Source organism: Durotheca rogersii, assembly GCF_024521655.1.
Source record: "Durotheca rogersii strain YMJ 92031201 chromosome Unknown GGS23scaffold_1, whole genome shotgun sequence".
Taxonomy (NCBI): domain Eukaryota; kingdom Fungi; phylum Ascomycota; class Sordariomycetes; order Xylariales; family Xylariaceae; genus Durotheca; species Durotheca rogersii.
The window spans coordinates 216,055-237,262 of record NW_026251232.1 but is presented as its reverse complement, the minus strand read 5'-3'; the positions used below and the strand labels follow the sequence as shown (position 1 = coordinate 237,262).

Below are 21,208 nucleotides of genomic sequence, written 5' to 3'. Positions count from 1 at the left end.
GAATCCAAGCCGCTTGTCGATCCCGAGATTCCCGCTAAGCTGAAGCGACACAACTGCGAGCGACGTGCGACCAAACGGGGGAACGGAGGAGCGAGAAGAAGAAAGACGACAGAGGAGGAGGCAGGACGCTGACGGCCGTTTTGGACGCATCAGGCGTTTTCCTTGTTGGCGTGTTGGTCGGGTGCTGGCACTCGCCGGACCAGAGGCACCTCAGCGCACATCACACGGCCACCACCCGCAGAGCATGAGACCACGTGCCACTTTCTGGGCGACGTACCGGGGGTACCTTCGCACGGAGTCTGGGAGGGGGGGGAGAGAAGGTACCGCGAAGGGGCGGTGTGGGTGGGGAGATACTTGGGCCGGCGGGCTCAGCGGACGTAGCGAGTACATGGCTGGAGCAGGTACGTACCGCGCCGCAGCAGGTCCCATCCATGGCGGGGGCGGATCTAGATTACTCCAATTGGCAGCGCAGCCAGTCCGTGCTTCGCAACTTGTATCGCCATGTAGCGATGTAGCGCATTATGTACTGTGGCAGAGGCGGAGGCTAGCGTCGAGCCTTCGGCCGTGCGGAACTGCGTCGACTGTGCGCCCGCACATGCGGACCTGCATCTCTCTCTTCGTCCGCCTTTTCACCGCGTCCTGGGCCTGGTTCTGCGCGCACACGGCACATAACACGAACCCCTACGCTGCACCTCCGAGAGCACCTACATATGCACATCCATGCTCTCCGCGCTCGCCTCCGCCTTCTCCAACTTCTCCCTCGCTAGTATAAAGCAACGCTGTGGGACGGGGGACGAGATCGCCAACCTGCCGGCGCGGGCGATATTCCCCGGATGGAGTCGCGCGGGGTGATGGGGGTGTGCGTGGGGATCGACGGATGCACTTGCATGCGCCGTCTTACGCAACAGGAAAAGCAGGCAGGCCGGTGCGACGATTTCCAGAGCGGCTCGCCGAGTTATCGAAAAAGAAAAGAAAAAGAAAAAGAGGGGATCGTGTGCGAGTAGAGCTGCGCGCAGGGAGGGGAGAAGGACGAAGAGCGAAGCGCGAAGGGCGAGCGGGAGAGACGGCGTTGCTTACTCCCCGACAAATCAGAAGGGCCTACATAACAGACCGAAGCGTGGAAGGGAAGAAGAACCTCTGATATGCCTACGTGTTCGGTGCAAACCCATCTCGAGGTTGCACGACTCTGTCCCGTCCTACTCTGAAGCGCGCCAGACCAATTCGTGATGTCCGACGCCAGTAAGAAAATCTCTCCGCACGCAACGAGGAAGTCGGATAGCTCGATTTCCCCGTACAAGGAATGGATCTCCCGTACCTGATCTGTCAATCAATCTTGCGTTGGTCCGTTTCCTTAGTCTGTAACAGTTGATACTCATTCGCTCTACCAGGCTTCGTTCGACCACCACCGTATCTCCCTGTGTCTCTAGAGTACGCCCGTCTAGTTGGCCCGGGGCTGCGCGACATTTAACCCCCCCTCCCCGACCCCCCTCCTACGTACAGCGTCGTACAGTCTTTTTTCTCATCTTTCTGTGTGGTACCAGATGCGTCTTCTACAGCTTTTCCAGCCTCCTCTTCCGTAGGATCGCTTCGCCGAACTGCGCGATCTCGTACTTCTTGACCTTGCCGCTTCCCGTGAGCGGCAGTTCCCGCGGCACGCCAGCGTGACCGAGCCAGAACACGTGAGTCGGTGCCTTGTGTCGTCCCAGCTTCTGCTGCACCCACTCTCGGATTTCCGCGTCGCTCGGCCGCTCCGTCCTGGCCCCCTCGCCTGCTCCCCTCGCCCCAGCCTCGGTCGGTCGGGCCGCCAGCTCCAGGAACGCGCCTACTACCTCGCCGTAGTGGGCGTCCTTCAAGCCCGTCACCACGGCCACTCCCACGGCAGGGTGTGCGCGCAGCCGCTCCTCGATCTCTAGGGGGTAGATGTTCTCGCCGCCGCGGATGATGATGTCCTTGAAGCGCCCCGTGATCGTGCAGTAGCCCCGGTCGTCGAACACGGCCTCGTCGCCCGTTCGCAGCCACAGCGTGCCCTCGGGGTCGCGTACCATCACCTCCGCCGTCTTCTCCGAGTTGTTCCAGTATCCCGCCTGCAGCTGGTATCCTGAGATGCACAACTCGCCCCGTGTGCCCACCGGCACGATGTTGCCGTCGTTATCCACGATCTTGGCCCGCGCGTGCGGCATCAGGGTCCCTACCGTCGTCAGTCGCCTCTCGATCGGGTCGTCGGTGAAGGCGTTGAAGCACGTTGGCGACGCCTCGGTGAGCCCGTAGCTGCTCGTAAACTCGGACATGCCGAACCGCGACACTAGCAGCTCCATCAGGTAGCGCGGCACCGGCGCGCCGGCGATGATCCCGGTCCGTAGGCGCGCGAGCTCGAAGCCGGGCGGCGGGTCAAGCTTCACGAGCGTGTCAAACATGGCAGGTACCCCGTGCACAGCGGTGCAGCGCTCGTCGGCGATCGCGGACAGGGTGGCGGGCGCGTCGAAGGTCTCGGCAGGGAAGACGATCTTGGCGCCGTGCGTGAGGACGGCCATCATGCCGAGGACAAGACCGAAGCAGTGAAAGAGGGGCGGCGGGCAGCATAGCACGTCTTCCGACGTGAGGCGCATGCGGTCGCCGATGAACCGCGCGTTGTTGACGATATTGTGGTGCGTCAACATGGCCGCCTTCGGGTGGCCCGTCGTCCCGCTGGTGAATTGCAGGTTGCACACGTTGTGGGCGAGGACCCGGCTCATGAGTCGTTGCAGCGTGTCGGCTCTGTACCCGCGCCCCCGCTTAATCAGGTCGGCGTACGTCGGGTAGGTCCCGGACTCCCCGTGCAGGATCACGACGTTGGGTGCTTGCTCCTCTTTAGCCAGCTGCGCCAGCAGCCCGGCGTTGTCGACCCTCCCGATCTTCTTCACGGTAAAAAACACCTTGCACCCTAAGGAAACGGTATCTTAATTGGCGGGCTGCCTCATTGTTGTTGTCGGGACTGGCGGCCGGCAGCAACGGCAACTTACCGGAAAACTTCAATGCATACAGGGCTTCCGTCGGCGTGTACGTGTTATTCAGGATCACGAGGATGCCACCGATGCGCGTGACGCCGAAGAAGATCGCCGCGTACTGCTCGCAGTTGCCGGCCATAATACCGACACGGTCGCCAACGCCGACCCCGAGAGCAAGCAGGGCGGCGGCCACCTGCAAGCTCTGCTGATTGAGATCGTTGTACGTCCATCGGGCGCCTGTCCAGGACACGACGATGCATTCCTGCGAGCCGTGCTGCTGGCATTGCAGGTCGAGAAGCTCGCCCAGAGTTAAGTCGACGAGCGGGGGATCAATTGGTCCTTCCAGGTAGGACGGTTTCTGCGCCTGAAGTTGGGGATTCGACAGAGCCGAAGTGACCAGCTGTGTGGCCATCTTTCGAGGCCTAGAGGGCGAAGAGGTTCGTCGTTGCGCAGGCCAGACGCTGACAAGAGGAATGAGGAGGAAGAAAACAAAAGGAAGAAAATGGACGCTTCACCACCCGTACATATGGAGGTGCAGCCGCGAAGAACCGCCGATCCCTAGTAGCATTAAGGTATAGCTGGTCTTGCCCTGCTGCTTGAATTCCCTGCCAGGAGATGAGGCCCCGAACTAGTTAGTGATCCCGCAACGGCCGGTAATATCGTACAGACTGCCCAGACTCGGTTGATGGCCTAGCGCGAGGTCCAACCAGGGCCGGAGCTGGCGAACCCGATAATCGGAGACTCTCGATGTGACATAGACGGGCTGGTAGGCAATTAGCGAGTCGAGAGAGCTAGGATCCTGATCCTGTGATGGTGGTGGGTTCGATGTAGGTGCCTCATCTGGAGGCGCAAAACAACTATAAGTAAACTCTGCTAACTGCTCTCTGCTTTGGAAATGATTGCCATTCAACGACTACCACCTACTTGTCCGGACGAGATTCGCGTCCAGCGAACTGCACAGGAATCAAAGCCGCAGCCCACTTTACCGCTTAAGCCTAAGGAGGGCATGTTGTATCAATATGTAATGTAATGGCCTCTTACTGCAGTGCAGTGTTGCAGCATCAGCCGACAACTTGCTCCTTACTAAGCCGTCGTACATCTGATAAAGCGGTGGCTGCAGCATCTGATAAGATTTCTCTGCGCCAAGATCCAGGTCGACCCTTGTTTACGGCCCTCCTGCGCTGTTTCAGGCCCACACCCCCCCAGCCCAGTCCCGATTCATTCCCGTCCAGGCCGGCGGAACGAGTTATCTGATGGCACTAATGTATGTCTATACACATCGACGGGCGCAGATTCATACTCCCTACGTAAGTACTCTGCGGCATGTGCTGGCCAACGCATCCCCTTCGTCGGCTTGCTTGCCGATCTAAGGAGGCGTGCCGAGCGACGACCGATCTCGTCCCGTCTCTTCCTGCTCTTTTATTACGTAGTACGGACCCAGGCACATATGAGTACTTACTGATTGATGATACCCTCCGCCAGCCTCCTCCCTCCTCCAGCCTTGCCGTCTTGTGTGTGTGTGTGTGTGTGTGTGTGTGTATATGTGTGTGTTGTGTGTTGTGTATTGTGTGTTGGGTGTTGTGTGTGTTCGACCGCTTAGCTGCTCAGCACAATCTGCTACTCCTCGGCACACGTGGGATCGTCATACGTAGAGCAGCCATTCCTGGTACCCGTCATCCTCGTTGCCGCGATTAGCCAGGTCTTGGCCTCGTAGGTACGGCACGGGTGAATCCTGTCAACCGCCATTACCTAGGGAGCCAATGCAACCGCGGTTTCTAGAACTCGGCCCTGTGCTGCCCTTCGAGACATGTTGCCTCTTTCGTCTCTTTATTTCATGCCCACACCACCGCCGCCGCCACCGCTACCACATCCACACCGCGTGTGTCCCTATTAAATTGCCCACGAAAACAGGGCGCTGACAACCCCGTCAGCTTGCCCGCACAGCCCACAAAACTGGCCCCCTTGTCTCGGAGCCACGCCGAGTTGATGGTTGCGCGAAATAAATAGCACCTGCCTACCATCTTGCTTCTTTTCTTCCAGCTCCACTGCTGTCTTTGTCTTGTGCTGTTTTGTGCTACTCTCGGGCCATCGAACGGAATCTTTCCCAACCAGCTGATAATTGAGCAGGGGGGGTGGATGGTGACCCAATAGGTCTCACCTATACGCTCTAGTTCTCTACTCATGGTGGCGCCTGGTAGGCTGACTAGCCAGCTCCTTGGAGGCTTATGTTAGGCACAAACGGAATTATTGGTAGCATGACTAACTTGCAACTCTTATAATTGTATTTTCCCGCCCTTTCGTCACGCCCCCCCCCCCCTCCTCCTCTCGCGCTCTTAGGTTTGCTATGCCAAATCGCCGCCGTCGCCGTCTCTCTCCCTCCATCAACATGCCAGACATCGCCGGTAGCCAGGAGCCGCTGCTGGGGCCAGCATCGGCTAGTAGTCACGACGGCGGAAGCCGGGAGCGCAGAAATTCTTACGGTTCTTCCTCTAGCAAAGACGATGTGACAGTCACGGTGAGCCGCTCCGAAGAGGAGCCCGGCGTGCATCAGGATGGCATTAAGCAGGCCGACGCCATCAACCAAGTCTGGTCGAGAAACGCGCTGGTAGTCGCGTACTCCTTGTGAGTGAGTTCCTCATAGAATCGGGGAAAGAGAGAGAGGTTACAGGGGGAGGTGATAGCGTGCGTGCAGGAGACCAAGAGAGGGGGGGAGGGAGGGAGTAAAGGAGACAGAATACCTATGCCCTTACAATAGAGGTTATTCTAGGCTTCGTTTTCGTGTTTGGCTAACCCGCATCGCCCTATTGCAGCATGTTTCTATGCTCGTTCGCGAACACGCTGCAGTACCAGATCATGTCGAACCTGATGCCGTTCGTCGTCAGCGAGTTCCAATCGCACTCGCTCATCCCGACCATCGGCATCGTGGCCTCGATCCTGAGCGGCGTCCTGAAGCTCCCCATCGCCAAGCTCATCGATTCCTGGGGCCGGCCCCAGGGCCTCGCTTGCATGGTCGTCCTCACCACCTGCGGGCTGATCCTCATGGCGACCTGCCGCAACGTCGAGACCTACGCCGCCGCCCAAGTCATCCACCAGGTCGGCATCAGCGGCTTCACCTACGTCCTCGACATCATCATATCCGACACCTCCTCCCTAAAGGACCGCGTCCTCGCCTTTGCTTTCAATTCCTCCCCCACCCTCATTACTACGTTCGTCGGCCCCTTGATCGCCATGGCCTTCAACCAGGGCGGCAACTGGAGGTGGGCGTTCGCCTTCTCCGCCGGGCTGTTCGCCCTGTTCTCGCTGCCCATACTTGCCATCCTGATCCTTAACGCCCGCAAGGCGCGGCGGATGGGCCTTCTTTCGAGGTCTGCCAACAGTGGCCCGTGGACCCTATCCAGGTTCCGCCAATTCCTGATAGATTACGATGGTATGTTGTTGCTCCCTACCGTATCCTGAGAAAATCGTTGTTTCCTCGTGGAAATTTCAGCTAACGTTTTTTCCTTCGTAGCTCTAGGGATGTTCCTCGTTGCCGTCGGTTTAGCCCTCGTCCTGGTGCCCTTTTCGCTGTCGGGTACAGCGGTAAACGCCGGCGTCGCGATCATGCCTGTATTCGGCGTCTTCTTCATAGTAGCATTCGCTCTGCACGAACGCCAGTCCCCGCGGCCGTTCATTAAATTCTCGCTTCTGTGCTCTCGCAACGTAGCCGGTGCTTGCCTGCTGTCCGTCGTCATCTTCATCGCGTACTTCTCGTGGGACGGCTACTACACCTCCTACCTGCAGGTGGTGCATGACTTGACCCTGGCCCAGGCCGGCTACATTGGCCACATTTATGGCATCGGTTCTTGCCTCTGGGCTGTGGTCGTCGGATACCTGATTAGGCGTACCGACCGGTTCAAGTGGCTCGCCCTGTCTGCCGTGCCTGTGCACATTCTCGGTGGCGCGCTGATGATCGTCTTCCGCCGGCCCGACACGAATATCGCATGGGTTGTTATGTGCCAGATCCTCATCACCATTGGCGGTAGCACCCTTGTTCTGTGCGACCAGATGGCCGTGATGTCGGTTGCGGACCACTCGGATCTCGCCTCCGTCGTGGCCCTCTTGGGGCTCGCTTACTACGTCGGTTCCGCAGTGGGCAGTTCGCTGAGCGGCGCCATCTGGAACACGACGCTGCCCAAGGCGTTGGGCGAGCTCCTCCCGGACCTGTCCCCCGACGAGATAGCCCTGATTGGATCGGATCTCAAGAAACAGCTCAGCTATCCTGTCGGTAGCGCCATACGCGATGCTATCATCGCCGCGTATGGCAAGGCTCAAGTACGAATGTGCATCACCGGGACGCTAATAACCCTACTTGAGATATTGGCCGTCAGTATATGGAAAGACGTTAGAGTCAGCAAGTCTACGCAGGTCCAAGGAACTGTACTATAAGCATGTGCCACCTAGGAGGGCAGGTTGATGAAGAGGCCGAAGCTCGCTAATAGAAGGGATAAAATACTATACCTACCAACTAGTACCCTTTACTTGTACTTATGAGACAATATCTATTATATCCGTCATCATCTGCATGGAGTGCGCGCCATACTTACAACTGCTTACTAATCTGCACATAGAAAGGGGCTGTAATTCCGTGATTCTCGCATTACTCTTAGCTAGCTAGCTCCCCTATCTACTCCCTAGTTAGCCGGCAGGGAGATATTTGCCATCATAATTCGCTGCATGCCTTCTCATGACTTGGTTTACTTGTACCAGCTTCCTCCACCCTCCCCACGGGCTGTGTTAATTCGCGCCCTGGCGCTCCGCCCATACGGGGCTACTCACGAGCTCGACCCTCCGCCTGCCTGTCCACACCGGCTCTGCGGCGACGAGCTCGAGGTCGCCGATCCTCGCGCCGCGCTCCTCGAGCGCCCATAGGATGACAGCGACCGTGTTGGCGCCGCCGTAGTCCAGGATGCCCTCGGGCACCGGGAACGTCGTCTGCGGGCCGAGGTTGCTCGCGAGCTTGCCGAACTGCCACCCGTTGACGTACAGCTGCGCGCGGTACGCGCCGCTGGCGTCGGTGTTGTTGGCGAAGGCGAAGGCGAGCGGCACGTCCCACTGGTCGGCCGGCAAGTCGAGCTCGAACGTCGCCACGTACAGCGCGACGCCGGGCCCGTCGAGCCCCTGGAGCGGCGACCGCTGCGCCCACGACGCCGTCGGCGCCCCCGGCAGGTGGTACCCGCGGCGCTCGGCGGCGAGCCCGCCCTCGTTGAGGGGGCCGCGGGCGCGGTCACGGCGGTCGCGCTCGCCGCCGAGGTTCCCGGCGATGCGCCAGCGGACGGGCGTGCTGGTGGCGCGGGCGGTCTCGAGGCGCCAGCCGAGCACGCCGCGCGGGCTCTTCATGGAGTCGCTGCCCACGCCGGTCTCGTCGAGCCCCGTGTTCTCGAGGACGACGGTGAACACGTGCGCCGAGCCGGCCGGCAGGGAGAAGGGCGTTAGGTCAAAGCGCCCTCTGTGCTCGTCGGTAGCGGGACTCCCGCTGAAGGCGCCGAGCAGCGTGTCGTCGAGGAAGACGGACGCGGCCGAAGCGTCGCCGCCGCGCGTGAGCAGAGCGAAAGTTGTCTCAGACCCCGTCGCGTTGAAGTGCCCGCGGTATACGAGCACCCCGCTGTGGAAGCCGTAGTCCGACGCGTACGTCGACTGCACGGCGAGCAACGGTCGGAAGGTGTTGTCGGTGTACTCGCGGTCAGCAGCGAGCCAGGCGGCGTCGTCGAAGTCCGGTTGCTTCTCGGGGAGGGAGTCGAAGGTGCGCCAGTCGAGATCTGCGAGCGTTGGCAACGAGATGACTGGCTTAGAGACGGTGATGTTGGCGACGAGGGCGCCGCTGACTGTGCGGGGTTCTAAGAGCGGGGCAGGGAGGCCGTTGACGGTGAGCGAGGTGACTTGGGAGGGTGCGCCGATGACAGAGACCGTCGTCGAGGACTCGTTGAAGTCTGCGCGCAAGTGCAGCTCATCGCCCTCGATAGCGGCGCTTCGCACAAGGTACGGACCGCTGACGATGAGCTGGGACGTCGAGTTGGCGATTTCTGTGCGCCAGAACGTGTATGCCGTGTTACGGTCTGCCCAGACACAAGTTCAGCAAAGGATAGTTCCAAGAACTAGCAAGAGGTAGCTAGGTGTGCGGGAAGACGAAAAGTCTCGTGCGTCGAGAGGAGGGCAGGGCACGGTGGCGGGGTGGAAGGGAAGATAGAGAAGACACAATACGACAACAGATAATAGAAATAGGGGGGACTTGACTCACCAAGAAGATATATTTGCGTGTTGTCGACCTGTAGGATTATTACCTCGGAGACTGCCCTCCATCCGACGACTACGAAGCCGTCGGTAGAGTTGCTCTGGGTGAGGGTAAAAGCCGAGTCGTCGCCCTCGAGCTTCCTAAGCTGGGCGGGCGACCCCTGGACGGAGAATTCGTTGTACTCGCCCGGGCCTCCGTACAGGACGAGCACGGCGCGGTTGTCAACTGCTATGTGCGTAAAGACCTCAGCCGTGGAGTAGAGCAGCGTCGTGCCGCCGGGTACAGCGTAGTCCGTGACGAACACCTTAGAGTCACGGCCGTTGAGCGTTAGGGTCCCGTTTGCTAGCTGCGGAATGGAGATGGAGCCGCGCGATGTCGGCAGCGTCAGTCTGTACGGCGTTGAATCAAGGCTCCCGTACGCCGTGTGTCGGATGACGAAGAAGGAGCCAGCGTCGGGGGTCGCCTGGTCAGCGAGCACCGGCGTGACGGTAATGTCGGTGTTGTCGGCGTACGCGCCACCCCTGACGCTCTCGCCTGGCACAGCTGTCAGGTAGCCTGGGCTCGAGGTGAGGAAGGTCGCCTGCAGCTTCAGCTCGGAGTACTTTTCGCGGGCGACGGTACGGTCCTCCCCAATGGCGGCGCCGTAGTCGTACGAAGTATAGCCGCCTGGGTGTCCCAAGTTGCCCCAATTCGTACCGCCAAAGATCATATAGATGTTGTAAATTTTAACACCCTGCGCGCAGAAGTGATGATCATTAGTACGTTTCCGATAGCAGACGCTGACGCGAGAATAGGATAGGACGGGATACAAGGGGTTGGTGTAGCGCCGCTGCTAACGAGAGGAAAGCAAAGATTCGAGAACAACGTCAAAAGCGAATGGGGAACCCACCGCCGCGTAGTTGTTCTTGTAGAAGACGCGCTCGAACTCGTGGTTGAGTAACCTGCCACACTGCTCAAAGCCCCAGCCGCCCCAGGGATCGAAGGAGCCGCCCTGGAACTCGAGCAGAGAAAATGGGGTCGTGGGGCTATGCCTATAGTGATTGCTCCGGTAGGTGGAAGGGAGGTTCCCATCAGGCCAGGTCGTGGGGTTCGCGCAGTCAAAGCCCAAAGGGTAACCGTCGTGACCGTAGATGTCGACCTCGCCAAGACCGGTGCCGGGGGCATTGTGGCCGAGGGCGCTAGCGTCGTTGCTGATGAAGGGTACGACGATTCCGGCGTCACGAGCCTGCTGGAGCACGTACTCCATGTAGGACCCGTCAGGGAAGGGCGTATACTCCTCAGCCCAGGTATACTCATTCTCGGGCTGGAAGAGGATGACGGGGCCACCGTTAGTTATCTGTGCGTCGGCGATGAGCTTGCCAATATTGGCCATGTAATTATCGGTGGCATTGAGGAAGTCGGGCGCTCTCGTCCTCAGGCCGCCACGGACGCGTTGCAGCCATCCCGGAAAGCCGCCGCCGCTAACCTAAAGCAAGTGTTTGCGATCAGTGGTTAGCCTGGGTAGCTCGGTTCGCGAAACAATGTGCCTAGAGCCAAATGGAGTGCAGCCGGCGCTGGCGAAGTTGCATCACTTACTTCGGCGTTGATGTAGGGGCCTGGCCTGGCGATGAGATAGATGCCGGCCTGGGTAGCGGCGTCAAAGAAGAGCCGGAGGTCGAAGACGCCGTCGGCAGAGAATTCCCCCGGGGTAGCCTCAAGGAGGGCCCAGTCGACGTAGAAGGAGACGCAGTTGAAGCCAAGAGCTTTGACCTTCTCGAGGACGTCGACCCATAGGGACGGAACGGGTAGACGGAAGGGGTGGACCTCACCGCTAAAGATCATAACCCGCTCACCGCGGACGAAGAGTGAGTGCTCGTCCCATGTGACTATGTCCTGGGCAGGGTCGGCCCTTTTGTCCAAGCTGTTCCAGATGGTGGTATCGGCGAACCCTGGAACAGCGAGGGCGAAGCCGAGGAGGGCGTGCGTGACGGTGGCTAACAGGAAGGAAGACCTCATGGCGAGCGACGGAGGGCAGGTCCCCGGAGAGACATGCGTTCGCGGTCGTCTAGAGGGGTGGTGGAAGAGAGACGGATATCTAAACTATCTCTAGGAAAAGAGAGTAGGACGCAACGCTACTTGCCTCACGTATATAGCCGAGTTAAGCTAAGTGGTAGGAAGGGGAGGTTCGTTGTTGATAACGCATGAGCTCCCCCGCCCCTTATATCGACTTAGCCATATCCTGGGTAGCTATACGAGTAAGTCCAACAAGAGAGAGGAATTGGTCCTAGATTAAATACGAGGCCACCTCATCCTAGTGTTACCTAACAACAATGCCCCCAATTCTCGTTTGGAAGTGAGGGGAGGAGAAATACGCAGAGGGGCGTAAACAGAGGGGCTGAAAGTCAGGCATATAATACTCCGCAAAGGGGCCGGGCCGGGGCCCCCGGACAGGATTATGGACAAAGATGAGCGACACAACATAATGGGTGATACGATCGGCGCTGGGCGAGGAACATCAGCGACGAGATTCGGCTTGCCTACCGTATGGGGGCGGAGCCGGTGCCACGCGCAAGCAGGGGACACGCGCGGGCACGCAGATGTACGTATGCATGTGTGTATGCAGACATGCGGAGGTTGCGGATGTTCGTATACGAGACCTTGGTGACCTCACTCTGTTCCTTCGCTGCTCACTTGCTCGGCTAAAAGCCCTCGATGCAGTGGAAAGCGACTTGTACGGCGGATCTCGAACAAAGCCGGGTCGTTGCGGGGCGAGATGCCTAGGGAGGGGAAAAGAAACATAATAGGGTGGTAGCAAAGGCGGTGGGAGAATGCGGACGGGTTGCTCTCGATGCAACGGTACGCCGTCCTGTTGGCGGGGATGACGGACGGACGGACGTGTCCGGGAAGGAGGGGAATGGGGCGGTTGGAGGAGCTTCGGCGCATCGCATACCGACAATGCGGAGTAGCAGAGCAGCAGAGGAGCGAGTAGGGCTGCGCATATATGGCTGCGCATGTATGTGGGCATGTATTATATGCGCGCGCGCACGCTCATGTACCTAGATGTAGGAGTATGTGTGGGGACGAGAGCGAGATTGGGGACGGGAGCAATAGTGTGCGCGTTGCATGACTGAATCCCGTCTAGGGCGATGACGGCAAAGACGACGGCGGCGGCGGCGGCGGCGGCGGCGGAGTAGACGGACGGAACCTTGTTCTTTATGCTCATTGAACTAAGGAGAATGAGATCAAAAATGGGCGAATCACCTTCGAACCGGCTTCCCGTACGGGAAGGACGGGGAGATGACAGGCCAACGCAGACAGGTGGGTGGATAAAAAGGGGGGGGGTATTATTACCTAGATCAGCCTATCAGGAGTGTGTGATTTGCTATTATTTTCAGAGGAACGCCGGGAGCTGAGAAGGGACGGGACGGAGCGAGACAAGGTAGAGTAGGTGTAAATCGATCGCACTCAGTCGCACTGTCGACAATACACGTTTATTTATGCCTACACCTATACACCTAGGTTAGTATTCCTGCTCCCTGTGGAGGTGCGGTGCTAGAACATGAGTATACATGCGCAATAGAGGACATCTCCTAAGTGGCAATACCCTCCATCGTATGATATAATACGCAGAGGAGAAGGATGTTATTGTTATCAAGTACAAGACATGCAACCGGGGCCTTAAATACTCGAGCAGCGTGTTTCCCCAGAGTATTTCGGTTATATCAGTTGCTGATTCCCTCGATCACCTCTTCCATGTAATATGTATTATACGGCTGAGACGTGCGCTGACATCACGACTATCTCTAAGCCAACCTACCCCTCTACGGGCTACTCCTTCATGGACTGGGCGTTTCTGTATGGGTTTATTCTTTATATGTACCTACGTGCGCCGCCACTTAACCGCCTACGGCCCCCGAAGTCCCAGATAAAGCTAACACCTACCTATGTATAGACACGAAAACAGATCTCTATAATATCGCAAATCCACGTAACTCCGGTCATCCTTCACTTCTCCTCTTCGAGCACTACGCAAGGTTTTTCCTCGCCCGGTGAGGGGTTGGCGAGGACTACAACTTTGGTTTTACCCGACACTGGAGACGTGGGGACAGGGTCACAGGATCGTTGGGCGGGAGAGTGTCCATGGCGCCGGAGAGCATGCTGAAGTGGAAGGGCTCGGAAACGCCGTGAGGCTGTCGCTAAGCTCATGGAAGATGTCTTCAACACTGTTAATTCTAGACTAGAGGTGTTTGGTTTATGTCTATTCTCGACTCAAATTAATACCGCCATATCGGTCGGTTGCACACGGATTAGGGATGTGTATCGACAATACTGAAAGGTCTAGTTTCCAGCTGGGTGAGGAATGTGTTTCCTAGCTCCTTTCCGCGGCGTATACGAGGCCTATGTACGTCAACTATTAGATGCAACAGCTTGTGCCAGTGGCTCCGTTGATGGGCAGATATGTCGTGTCACCGTTTATTATTACCGCGTGTGGGCAATTGTACTTCCGGCGGTCTCTGATCACTGGGACGGGTGGCCCGTCGGTTGCAATCTGCACCGGGAGGGTTCGTCAAGGCAACCTCCAACTAAGTCGCTATGGACGACGAGCGGTAACGTCGGTATAGTCTCTCGGCGGATAATACTGCTTATAACAACAATACGAGTTACGTAGGTAGCTATTTCCGGTAGGTATAAACATGCTACTCAGAGAGTTATGATTACTTACGTGCCTCGCATCTTTAGATAGGAAGTTCAAGCGTCTACAGGTAGGTAGGTTAGTAGCTATAGGAGATTGCCCCGTTAAGCCAAAACACCCACCTGTCGGGTACTGAGGGGCGTAACTACGCTAGACACATAAGGGGCTAGGCTCAGTCTAGCAAGTTGCCAGACGGAATCCACGTGACTTACATGTCCAGCCGACTGTGCCGAATTGGTACAGTGCACTGTCCCCACGCACTTTTCTAGCCTGAGGCAGCCATTGTATTATTACCTACACCCCATAGGTGCTGCCTAGTAAGTGCCTACCTACCTAGGTAGGCAGTCTCGAGAATTAGCGCCGTTACGGAAAAAAGAAATGCACCATTCCTTGTCATCGGCTAAGCCCAATAGTTGCCTGATATCCTAATGTGGTGTGGTTCTACAGGAATGTGTGTTTCACTCCTTTCCGTCTCAGAGCCGATATCGGTCCGGAAAATAGTTTTTTGGGAAGGGGTTTTTTTCTCCCTTCTTCTTATCAGATCCGCGCGCAGGTCTCACATACGCCATATATCGCTTACACCGCATCTGGCAACTTTGGCCCGCGCCATTAATCTCCACCTGGTGGCCTCCCCCCCTATTCCTAATCAATCTCCGAGTTTTTATCTGATCCGCTGCTACCCGGCAAGCAACCATTGGGCTTGCCCGACCTTCCCAATCCGCTTAAAGTTATCAGATCCGTCTCTGCCGACCGCCAAGCGCTAAGCTATTGCGGTTCGCCGTAATACCACCACCATCAAGTGGCCGTACTTCTCCCCGTCTTCGTGTTTTTGTGCTCCTCGTTACGACCTTGGCTGGCCGGCTGGCCGGCGATGGCGATGGCGAATCGAGCCTGTTACGCGGGAGCCCGAAGCTGCTGAGAGAGACCTGTAGAAAACGGCCGCGCGATCGCCCGCATGAATAGCGCCAAAAGGAGACGAGGAAAAAAAGATCGTCCCCGGCTGCTGCAGCGGCCTATACCTACGTAGAGGGAAAGTCCTAAGGAATCGAACCCCCTCCTGGTCTAGCCTCGGCATAGAGTACATCACGGTACCTTGGCTACCACCCTCAGCGTTTGGCTTTCCGCATTACTACAGATGTAAGGTGAATGATGGGGTCTGTTGGATAGCGCCGCGCTCTTGTCTCGACAGGGCCAGCTGGGCGGGCTCGATGAATCGCACGCAGACTGGCATTAAAATGGCGACCCTGGGTACGTCCGCTCCCCCGTCAAAGGTAGGGTAGTAGGCAGGGTAACGAGGTTGTCTGCTTGTCGGGTTCCTTCTGGGGGAGCTTCTGGGGTTGCAGAGAATAAATGAAAGAAAAAAAAAATCAAAAATCCCTTCACAATTTTCAACTAAACAGTGGTTGCCAGGAGGAATCGATAAAAGAAAAACACAGCTCGTTCGGCTCCCGATTGTACCACCAGTCACGCATATCCCGTACAAATATTGCTCCTCCGTTTGTTTCACGTAAACAAGCTCCCGTCACGATGGCGACTCCCTCCTCCACGAACGAGCCAGCGCTCAAGCTCCCGCACCCGTACCTCACCCCTTACGTCCTTGTCAAGAGCTCGCGAGCCGTGGAGACAGGTGGCACCTGGCTACAGCTCAAGCCGCAGGAGGGCGGCACGGATTCGAACGTCACGAAACCGCTGCCGGAGCCCCTCCACAGCGATGCCCTTTTCTTCACCGAGCCCGCCGATCCCAAGTCGAATGAGCGGCCTCCCGAGTCCAACAACACGCCCTGGGGCCGCGCCCGCCGCTCCCCTCACTCGACCTTTACCTGGGACGCCCCCGCGGCCAATACACCGTCCCTTGCCCAGGCGTGGCTCGCCGTCTACATGCTGTTCACGCTGCGGCCGTCGGCCGAGGGCGTGCGTCTGACGCTCGCGGGGCCCGGATGGCAAGCCCTCGCGGCGCAGCTCAAGGCGGTGCTCCTGGCCGTGGACCACCCGACGGCGGCCGGGACGGTGGGCGAGGAGCTGCTCCTGCTGCGCGGCACCTTTTGGCAAGGCGCGGGCTCGCCGTTCGGGTCGCGCAGCGTGTGGGCGCCCGAGGACGCGCACGCGCACGCGCTGCCGAAGCCGCTCGCCGCGTACCCGCCCGCGCCTCTCGACCACATGCTGACGTCGGGGCCGGCCGCGGTCCCCGCGGCGTGGCACCCGCGGCGGCCGGCGAAGCCGCGCCCGGGCGCCGTCGTGTACAGCCGGTGGATCCCCCACCTGCGCGAGACGTTCAGCATGGTGGCTCTGGACTGGGAGGACCCCGAACACCTGCGCCTGTTCCACACCTGGCAGAACGACCCGCGCGTCTCCCAGGGCTGGAACGAGACCGGCTCCGTCGAGCAGCACCGCGAGTACCTCCGCCGCGCCCACGTCGACCCCCACCAGATCACCATCCTCGCCCGCTTCGACGACACGTACTTTGCCTACTTCGAGGTCTACTGGGCCAAGGTACGTGACCAATCACGCCACGCGTTCTGCTGTTCTCGTGTATTTTTTTCGTCTGATCTGTACACGTCTCTATTCTTATGATGTAGTCACTACCTATGTACGCCTACTAACGCACGCACTCCCGTCTCCCCTTTTCTTTGCACGCAGGAAGACCGACTGGGCGCGTACTACAGCGCAGACGACTACGACCGGGGGCGGCACTCTCTGGTCGGAGACGTGCGGTACCGGGGACCGCACCGGGTGACGGCGTGGTGGTCGAGCCTGATGCATTACCTGTTCCTGGACGACCCGCGGACGCAGTACGTCGTGGGCGAGCCCAAGTATACCAACAGCTCGGTGCTAGCGTACGACTTCATCCACGGCTTCGGCCTCGACAAATTCGTCGACCTGCCGCACAAGCGCTCCGCCTTCGTCCGCTGCTCGCGCGAGCGCTTCTTCCAGCTTGCGCCTCTCGCCGAGAGCGAGAAGGTTGTCGGTGGCACGCTCGTCGGCTTGGTGCCGAAGCTGTGAGCCGTACGCATCAAGTGCTTGGAGCGGCAGCGGTGAACGCTGAAGATGATCCGCGACGACTAGGACTTCTAAGGGCGGGAGGTTATTCCCAGATAGGCAGCTCGTGGAAAGCCATTCGGGTTGGTTGGCTGATTTGTTGGCTGGCTGACGGTGCCGACGAGTGGCGCGGGGGCGGTCTCTGGATATCGTACTAGCTGTCTAGGACCCCTTTTCCCCCTCTTGTTGAGTAGGCAAAATCTCACGCCACCTGTGGGAGGCCTTGGGGGGATTTTGGACAGTTGGGGAACAAGACGCGCAATTTATCATGCTTCTTAAAGGTTCAACGTCCGGGTACTGACCGGAATCTAAATCAAAATAAAACGACTCTCTTACCTCTTCACGTGTCGTCTCTTTATGGTCACATCATGCAGTTACATGACAATGTCAACGAAAGATTCTCCCACTCTACATTAATCATCCCATCCAGTTATGGCACCGCCTATCACCATTAGATGAAGTAAGTAGATCGGCTGGCCAGTCATTCCTAAAATACACATAGCACACAATTAAAAAGGTTAAAAAACACTATTTTCCTCCAGTTTCTCTGTTGTCATTATGCCTTCAAACCACCGAGGCGGATATGATCCCAGCAGACTGTTCAAGCGGTCAGTAACTAGCCAGGCAGAAAATCGATCACAACTACCTCGTCGCTCCGCCGGAGACATCGACACAGATACGCAATACGGTTGAAGAGGAGATGAGAATGCCAATGTAGGTGCCGAGGGAGAGGGATGTAGGAAAGGGGTGGGGGGGCGACTCACTTCTGAAGCCCAAGTCCTCCTCGAAGTACCACTCCATGATCTGGCGGCCATGCTTCATACCGTCTGTGCCGTAGGCCAGCGCGGTATTGCCGACGGCGAGGCCTATCATGGGGGGCGTGGGGCTGATCTCCATGAAGACCGGAGGCTCGATCTCGCCGCCCTCGACGCGGCGCAAATCCTGCAAAATCATCTGGTGGATATTGCGGCCGGCGTGCAGGCCCTGGTACATGGCAGACCCGCAGCGCTTGATGCCGGTCCAGCTGATCATGTCGCCGACGGCGAAATGCGTGTCGGCATTCGGCACGTGCACCGATGGCTGCAGCTGCAGCGTCGGCCGCACCAACACGTAGCCGTCGTCTGCGAGCGCGGCCGGCGGCAGGTACCCGGACGTCGGCACGCTGCGCGACACCGCCATGATGACGTGCGTCACCTTCAGCCGGTGGCCGTTCTCGAACTCGACCTCGTACGCCGCCGCGGCCTCCTCCTCGGTAGCTCCGTCCTTCTTCTCACTAGGAATGGGCGTCGTGCGCAGCAGCCGGTGGTTCAGCAGCACCTCCACGCCGCCCTGCTGCGTCAACTCCAGGGCGCAGTCCTTGACGCTGTCGGGCAGCGGCTCGGCCGACAAGAGCTTGTCCCGCGAATGCGCGAGCGTCACCTTGACGTGCGGTTGTACGTACTTCAGCTCGGCGGCCATCTCAATTCCGACGGCACCTAGAGCAGGAGGGACGAGGAAGGAATACGTGTCAGCGGCGGATCCGGTAGGGAGTTCATATTTGGGGGGGGGGGGGGGGGATAACGGAGCCGGACACTAACCTCCACCAACGACGAGCACGGAGGCGTTGGGCGCGGTAACCGCCTCGATGTGGCGGCGAGTCTCCTCGAGATAGGTCTCACGGGTGGTGGACTGGGGCACGGTGGGCCACTCTCGGCGGAGGCCCGTGGCAGCGACAAAGAAGTCGTACGATTGCTCGCGAGGAGTCCTGTCGGGAAACTCGAGGATGGTGGCGACCTTGCGCTCACAGTCGACCTTGCTGAGGGAGCCGTGGACGAAGCGCACGTCGGGGCGCTGCAGCACAGGGATGTCCTTGAACACGACCCAAGCCTTCTCGGAGTAGCTGACCGAGGACAGGGCGAGGGGTGAGCCGATGAGATGGTCTGGAAGGGTGAGAAAAGGTTGGTTAGAGAAACTGAGCGGTCACAGGCACGAGCACGAAAAGAACCATCCCCCCGCTAGGATATGCGTGGGGAGGGGGAGGGAGCGACGACGACGTACAGTAGCCATCACGCTCATCGACGATGGTGATGTCGATGGGGATAGGGTTCTCGATCGTGTCGCACTTCTCGATGAGGTTAACGGCGGCAGCAAGGCCGCCGTAGCACCCGCCCGCGATCAGGACGCGGTAAGGGTTGGCGGCGGAGCGGGCGGCAGCGGCAGCGGCCTGTGAAGTCATGGCGAATGTTGCTTTCGGAGAATTGGCTGTTATGAAGTGGGACCTCGAAAGAGGAGACGTCGCACGGCCGCGGGGGAGAATGTTGGTGCCGATTCCGTGGTATTTCAAGGATGGAGAAAGAGGGCCGAGGTGGGACTTGACCTGGCAGAGGCGATTGACTGCTATCGATGTTGGGCGTGAGAACATCCAACGGGCCCAGGCTCTCGCTACCTCTCAGTCTGGCCTTTCGCCTTTCTTTTTTGCTTATACCTAGGTGTTCTGTATTCGTTTTTTTTCCCTGCACCGAGCGGCGGTCTTCAAATTACCAGTGCAGCGCAGCAGGAAAGGAGGGGGGACAACAGGAGAGCAGGATTCAGGGAGGCAGCAGGCCACTCTTATTAACTAGCGTCAGCTTTGGGGAAATTGGCCGAGGGTCTAGGAGGATAACGTGACGGGGGTGACTGGCGGTGTCATGGACGAGGGAAACGCCGGCGAGGTAAGGTCGGGGAGTCGAATTGGAAAAGAAGACAGGAAAAAAAAAGTCTCAGGAAAACCCCGGTCATTAAGTACCTCGTCATCGACGGAGGGGATGCCCGGGTATGTGTATGTGGTAATATTTAGGAGCGTGTAGGGCCGGGGGTATGTGGGATGTAATAGCTAGGAGAGGGATGTAAAGGAGGAAGCAGAGCTAGCCGGCCGGGTTGGCTTGGTATTGCGTTGTATCGTATTGTAGATAAGACAACGGGGGTAGACGGATCCATTCAATATGTGCCTCAGGTCGAGTTACTAGCCGAACTATTCATCCGCACCATCCCGTATTTCGTTCTGAGGATTCTAGGAGAGCCCAAAGACACCTGTGCACATTTCCACCGACTTGCCAGGATCAGTTACACGATACGTTGTCTTCCTCGCCAGGTTGGTACCAGGTGCGTACGGCACACTAATCGGTAGGTACAGGCAGGTACACGGGAAATGTGCCCCCTTACCGAGTGCTAGGCCTCTCCCATCAGATAAAGAAGCGCCCAGTATCCCTACCACCTAGATGTACCCTAAGCTGAGGAGAGCCAAGCCGAGCCAGGCAATTGAAGAGAGCAGAGAAGAAGAGAACCAACCAAACAACAATACCTTTCCCGTCAGTACGGCATCCCGGTAATGGGCCGGGCTGGCGCTGTATATACATACTACAGGCGATGCTAATAGCGCAGCTATCTCGCAGAGTTAAGTGCAAATTTTGATCTGATAAAAAAGAGGGGAAAAGATGTCGAAGCGGTGCCTTTCCACATCAACAAACTAACTCGATCTGGCGGATGATGGCACGGTGGGGGAAGTGGGGACAGGAGTTATCAGATCCGCACTTTGCAGGGGTATTTTTTTTGCAACGCCTCGATGGACCAGGTGGACACGTCGCTTACGGAGTCGCTGCGAGATCGGTCTCGTCGACGGCCAACCATCGTCCGGCAATACATCGACGCCCCTCCACGCGAAGAGGACAGATGGTACCGCCGGATATGCCAACGGCAGAGGTAGACCTCGCTACGGCCTCGACGGGAAGAAAGCAGCGGGGCTGGATAATCTCAGGCTCCGCGCATTTCACCCGAGAGGCCTTGTTTTTATCGGGCGCCCCGAAGTAGATTTCAGGGGCGCCAAATCCGTATGGGTATCTCTTCTTTTTCCCTCCCCCCGCCCACACCGTCCGACCCGAGGTATCTCCTTCGCTTGTAGTCGTCTACGCATGATATGCATACATGCATACATACGTTTTTACTAAATGGTGTTGTGGGGTCACAGGAAGCGGACCAGCCAAAACGCACACTCTTACCAATAATACCTATAGTAATGATATATACCTTCGACTGACACGCAACTTTCGGACAAGACGGGGCCGGTAACCTGAATCAAACAACGGACCAAGCGGAAAAGAAAAGTGTGCGGAGGCCGTAACCGCCATCGACAGCTCGGGTCGTATAAAATGTAATGCTGCGGTTCCACTCCCTTCAACACCACCTCGCCGAGCTGATGCGTTCGGCATCCCTGTACGGTATTTATAAGTTGCA

General features: G+C 58.1%; 5 protein-coding genes across 5 annotated transcripts; 2 read left to right on the top strand and 3 right to left on the bottom strand.

Moving 5' to 3' along the window:
- Positions 1–1,463: 1,463 nt before the first annotated feature.
- Positions 1,464–3,704, bottom strand: GGS23DRAFT_940 (4-coumarate-CoA ligase). The gene is made up of 2 exons (XM_051521415.1): positions 3,000–3,704; positions 1,464–2,920 (listed from the first exon to the last, which is right to left on the bottom strand). The coding sequence occupies exons 1-2, from the start codon at positions 3,394–3,396 to the stop codon at positions 1,551–1,553; spliced, it is 1,767 nt and encodes a 588-aa protein (XP_051376614.1). The 5' UTR covers positions 3,397–3,704; the 3' UTR covers positions 1,464–1,550.
- A 1,666-nt stretch (positions 3,705–5,370) lies between these two features.
- Positions 5,371–7,409, top strand: GGS23DRAFT_591714 (putative siderophore iron transporter mirB; the record flags this gene model as incomplete). The annotated part of the gene is made up of 3 exons (XM_051517772.1): positions 5,371–5,606; positions 5,795–6,411; positions 6,493–7,409. The coding sequence occupies 3 exons, from the start codon at positions 5,371–5,373 to the stop codon at positions 7,407–7,409; spliced, it is 1,770 nt and encodes a 589-aa protein (XP_051376613.1).
- A 150-nt stretch (positions 7,410–7,559) lies between these two features.
- GGS23DRAFT_872 (glycoside hydrolase family 35 protein) lies at positions 7,560–11,643 on the bottom strand. Its single transcript, XM_051521360.1, has 4 exons — positions 10,828–11,643; positions 10,142–10,717; positions 9,259–9,985; positions 7,560–9,076 (listed from the first exon to the last, which is right to left on the bottom strand). Exons 1-4 carry the CDS (start codon positions 11,245–11,247, stop codon positions 7,758–7,760), a joined length of 3,042 nt encoding a protein of 1,013 aa, XP_051376612.1. The 5' UTR covers positions 11,248–11,643; the 3' UTR covers positions 7,560–7,757.
- A 4,415-nt stretch (positions 11,644–16,058) lies between these two features.
- Positions 16,059–17,289, top strand: GGS23DRAFT_543068 (acyl-CoA N-acyltransferase). Its single transcript, XM_051514828.1, has 2 exons — positions 16,059–16,414; positions 16,562–17,289. Exons 1-2 carry the CDS (start codon positions 16,082–16,084, stop codon positions 16,922–16,924), a joined length of 696 nt encoding a protein of 231 aa, XP_051376611.1. The 5' UTR covers positions 16,059–16,081; the 3' UTR covers positions 16,925–17,289.
- A 227-nt stretch (positions 17,290–17,516) lies between these two features.
- GGS23DRAFT_601905 (FAD/NAD(P)-binding domain-containing protein) lies at positions 17,517–19,175 on the bottom strand (the record flags this gene model as incomplete). The annotated part of the gene is made up of 4 exons (XM_051519246.1): positions 17,517–17,557; positions 17,725–18,435; positions 18,538–18,879; positions 18,998–19,175. 4 exons carry the CDS (start codon positions 19,173–19,175, stop codon positions 17,517–17,519), a joined length of 1,272 nt encoding a protein of 423 aa, XP_051376610.1.
- Between the last annotated feature and the right edge of the window lie 2,033 nt (positions 19,176–21,208).

Bases quoted from the DNA above. Each gene is read 5' to 3' on its own strand.
- GGS23DRAFT_940 (XM_051521415.1), bottom strand. From the start codon at position 3,396: ATGGCCACACAGCTGGTCACTTCGGCTCTGTCGAATCCCCAACTTCAG. The intron at 2,921-2,999 runs GTAAGTTGCCGT...CCGTTTCCTTAG, and splicing joins GTATGCATTGAAGTTTTCCG to GGTGCAAGGTGTTTTTTACC.
- GGS23DRAFT_872 (XM_051521360.1), bottom strand. From the start codon at position 11,247: ATGAGGTCTTCCTTCCTGTTAGCCACCGTCACGCACGCCCTCCTCGGC. The intron at 9,986-10,141 runs GTGGGTTCCCCA...TTCTGCGCGCAG, and splicing joins ACAAGAACAACTACGCGGCG to GGTGTTAAAATTTACAACAT. The intron at 9,077-9,258 runs GTGAGTCAAGTC...GTGTCTGGGCAG, and splicing joins CACGCAAATATATCTTCTTG to ACCGTAACACGGCATACACG.
- GGS23DRAFT_543068 (XM_051514828.1), top strand. From the start codon at position 16,082: ATGCTGACGTCGGGGCCGGCCGCGGTCCCCGCGGCGTGGCACCCGCGG. The intron at 16,415-16,561 runs GTACGTGACCAA...CTTTGCACGCAG, and splicing joins TCGAGGTCTACTGGGCCAAG to GAAGACCGACTGGGCGCGTA.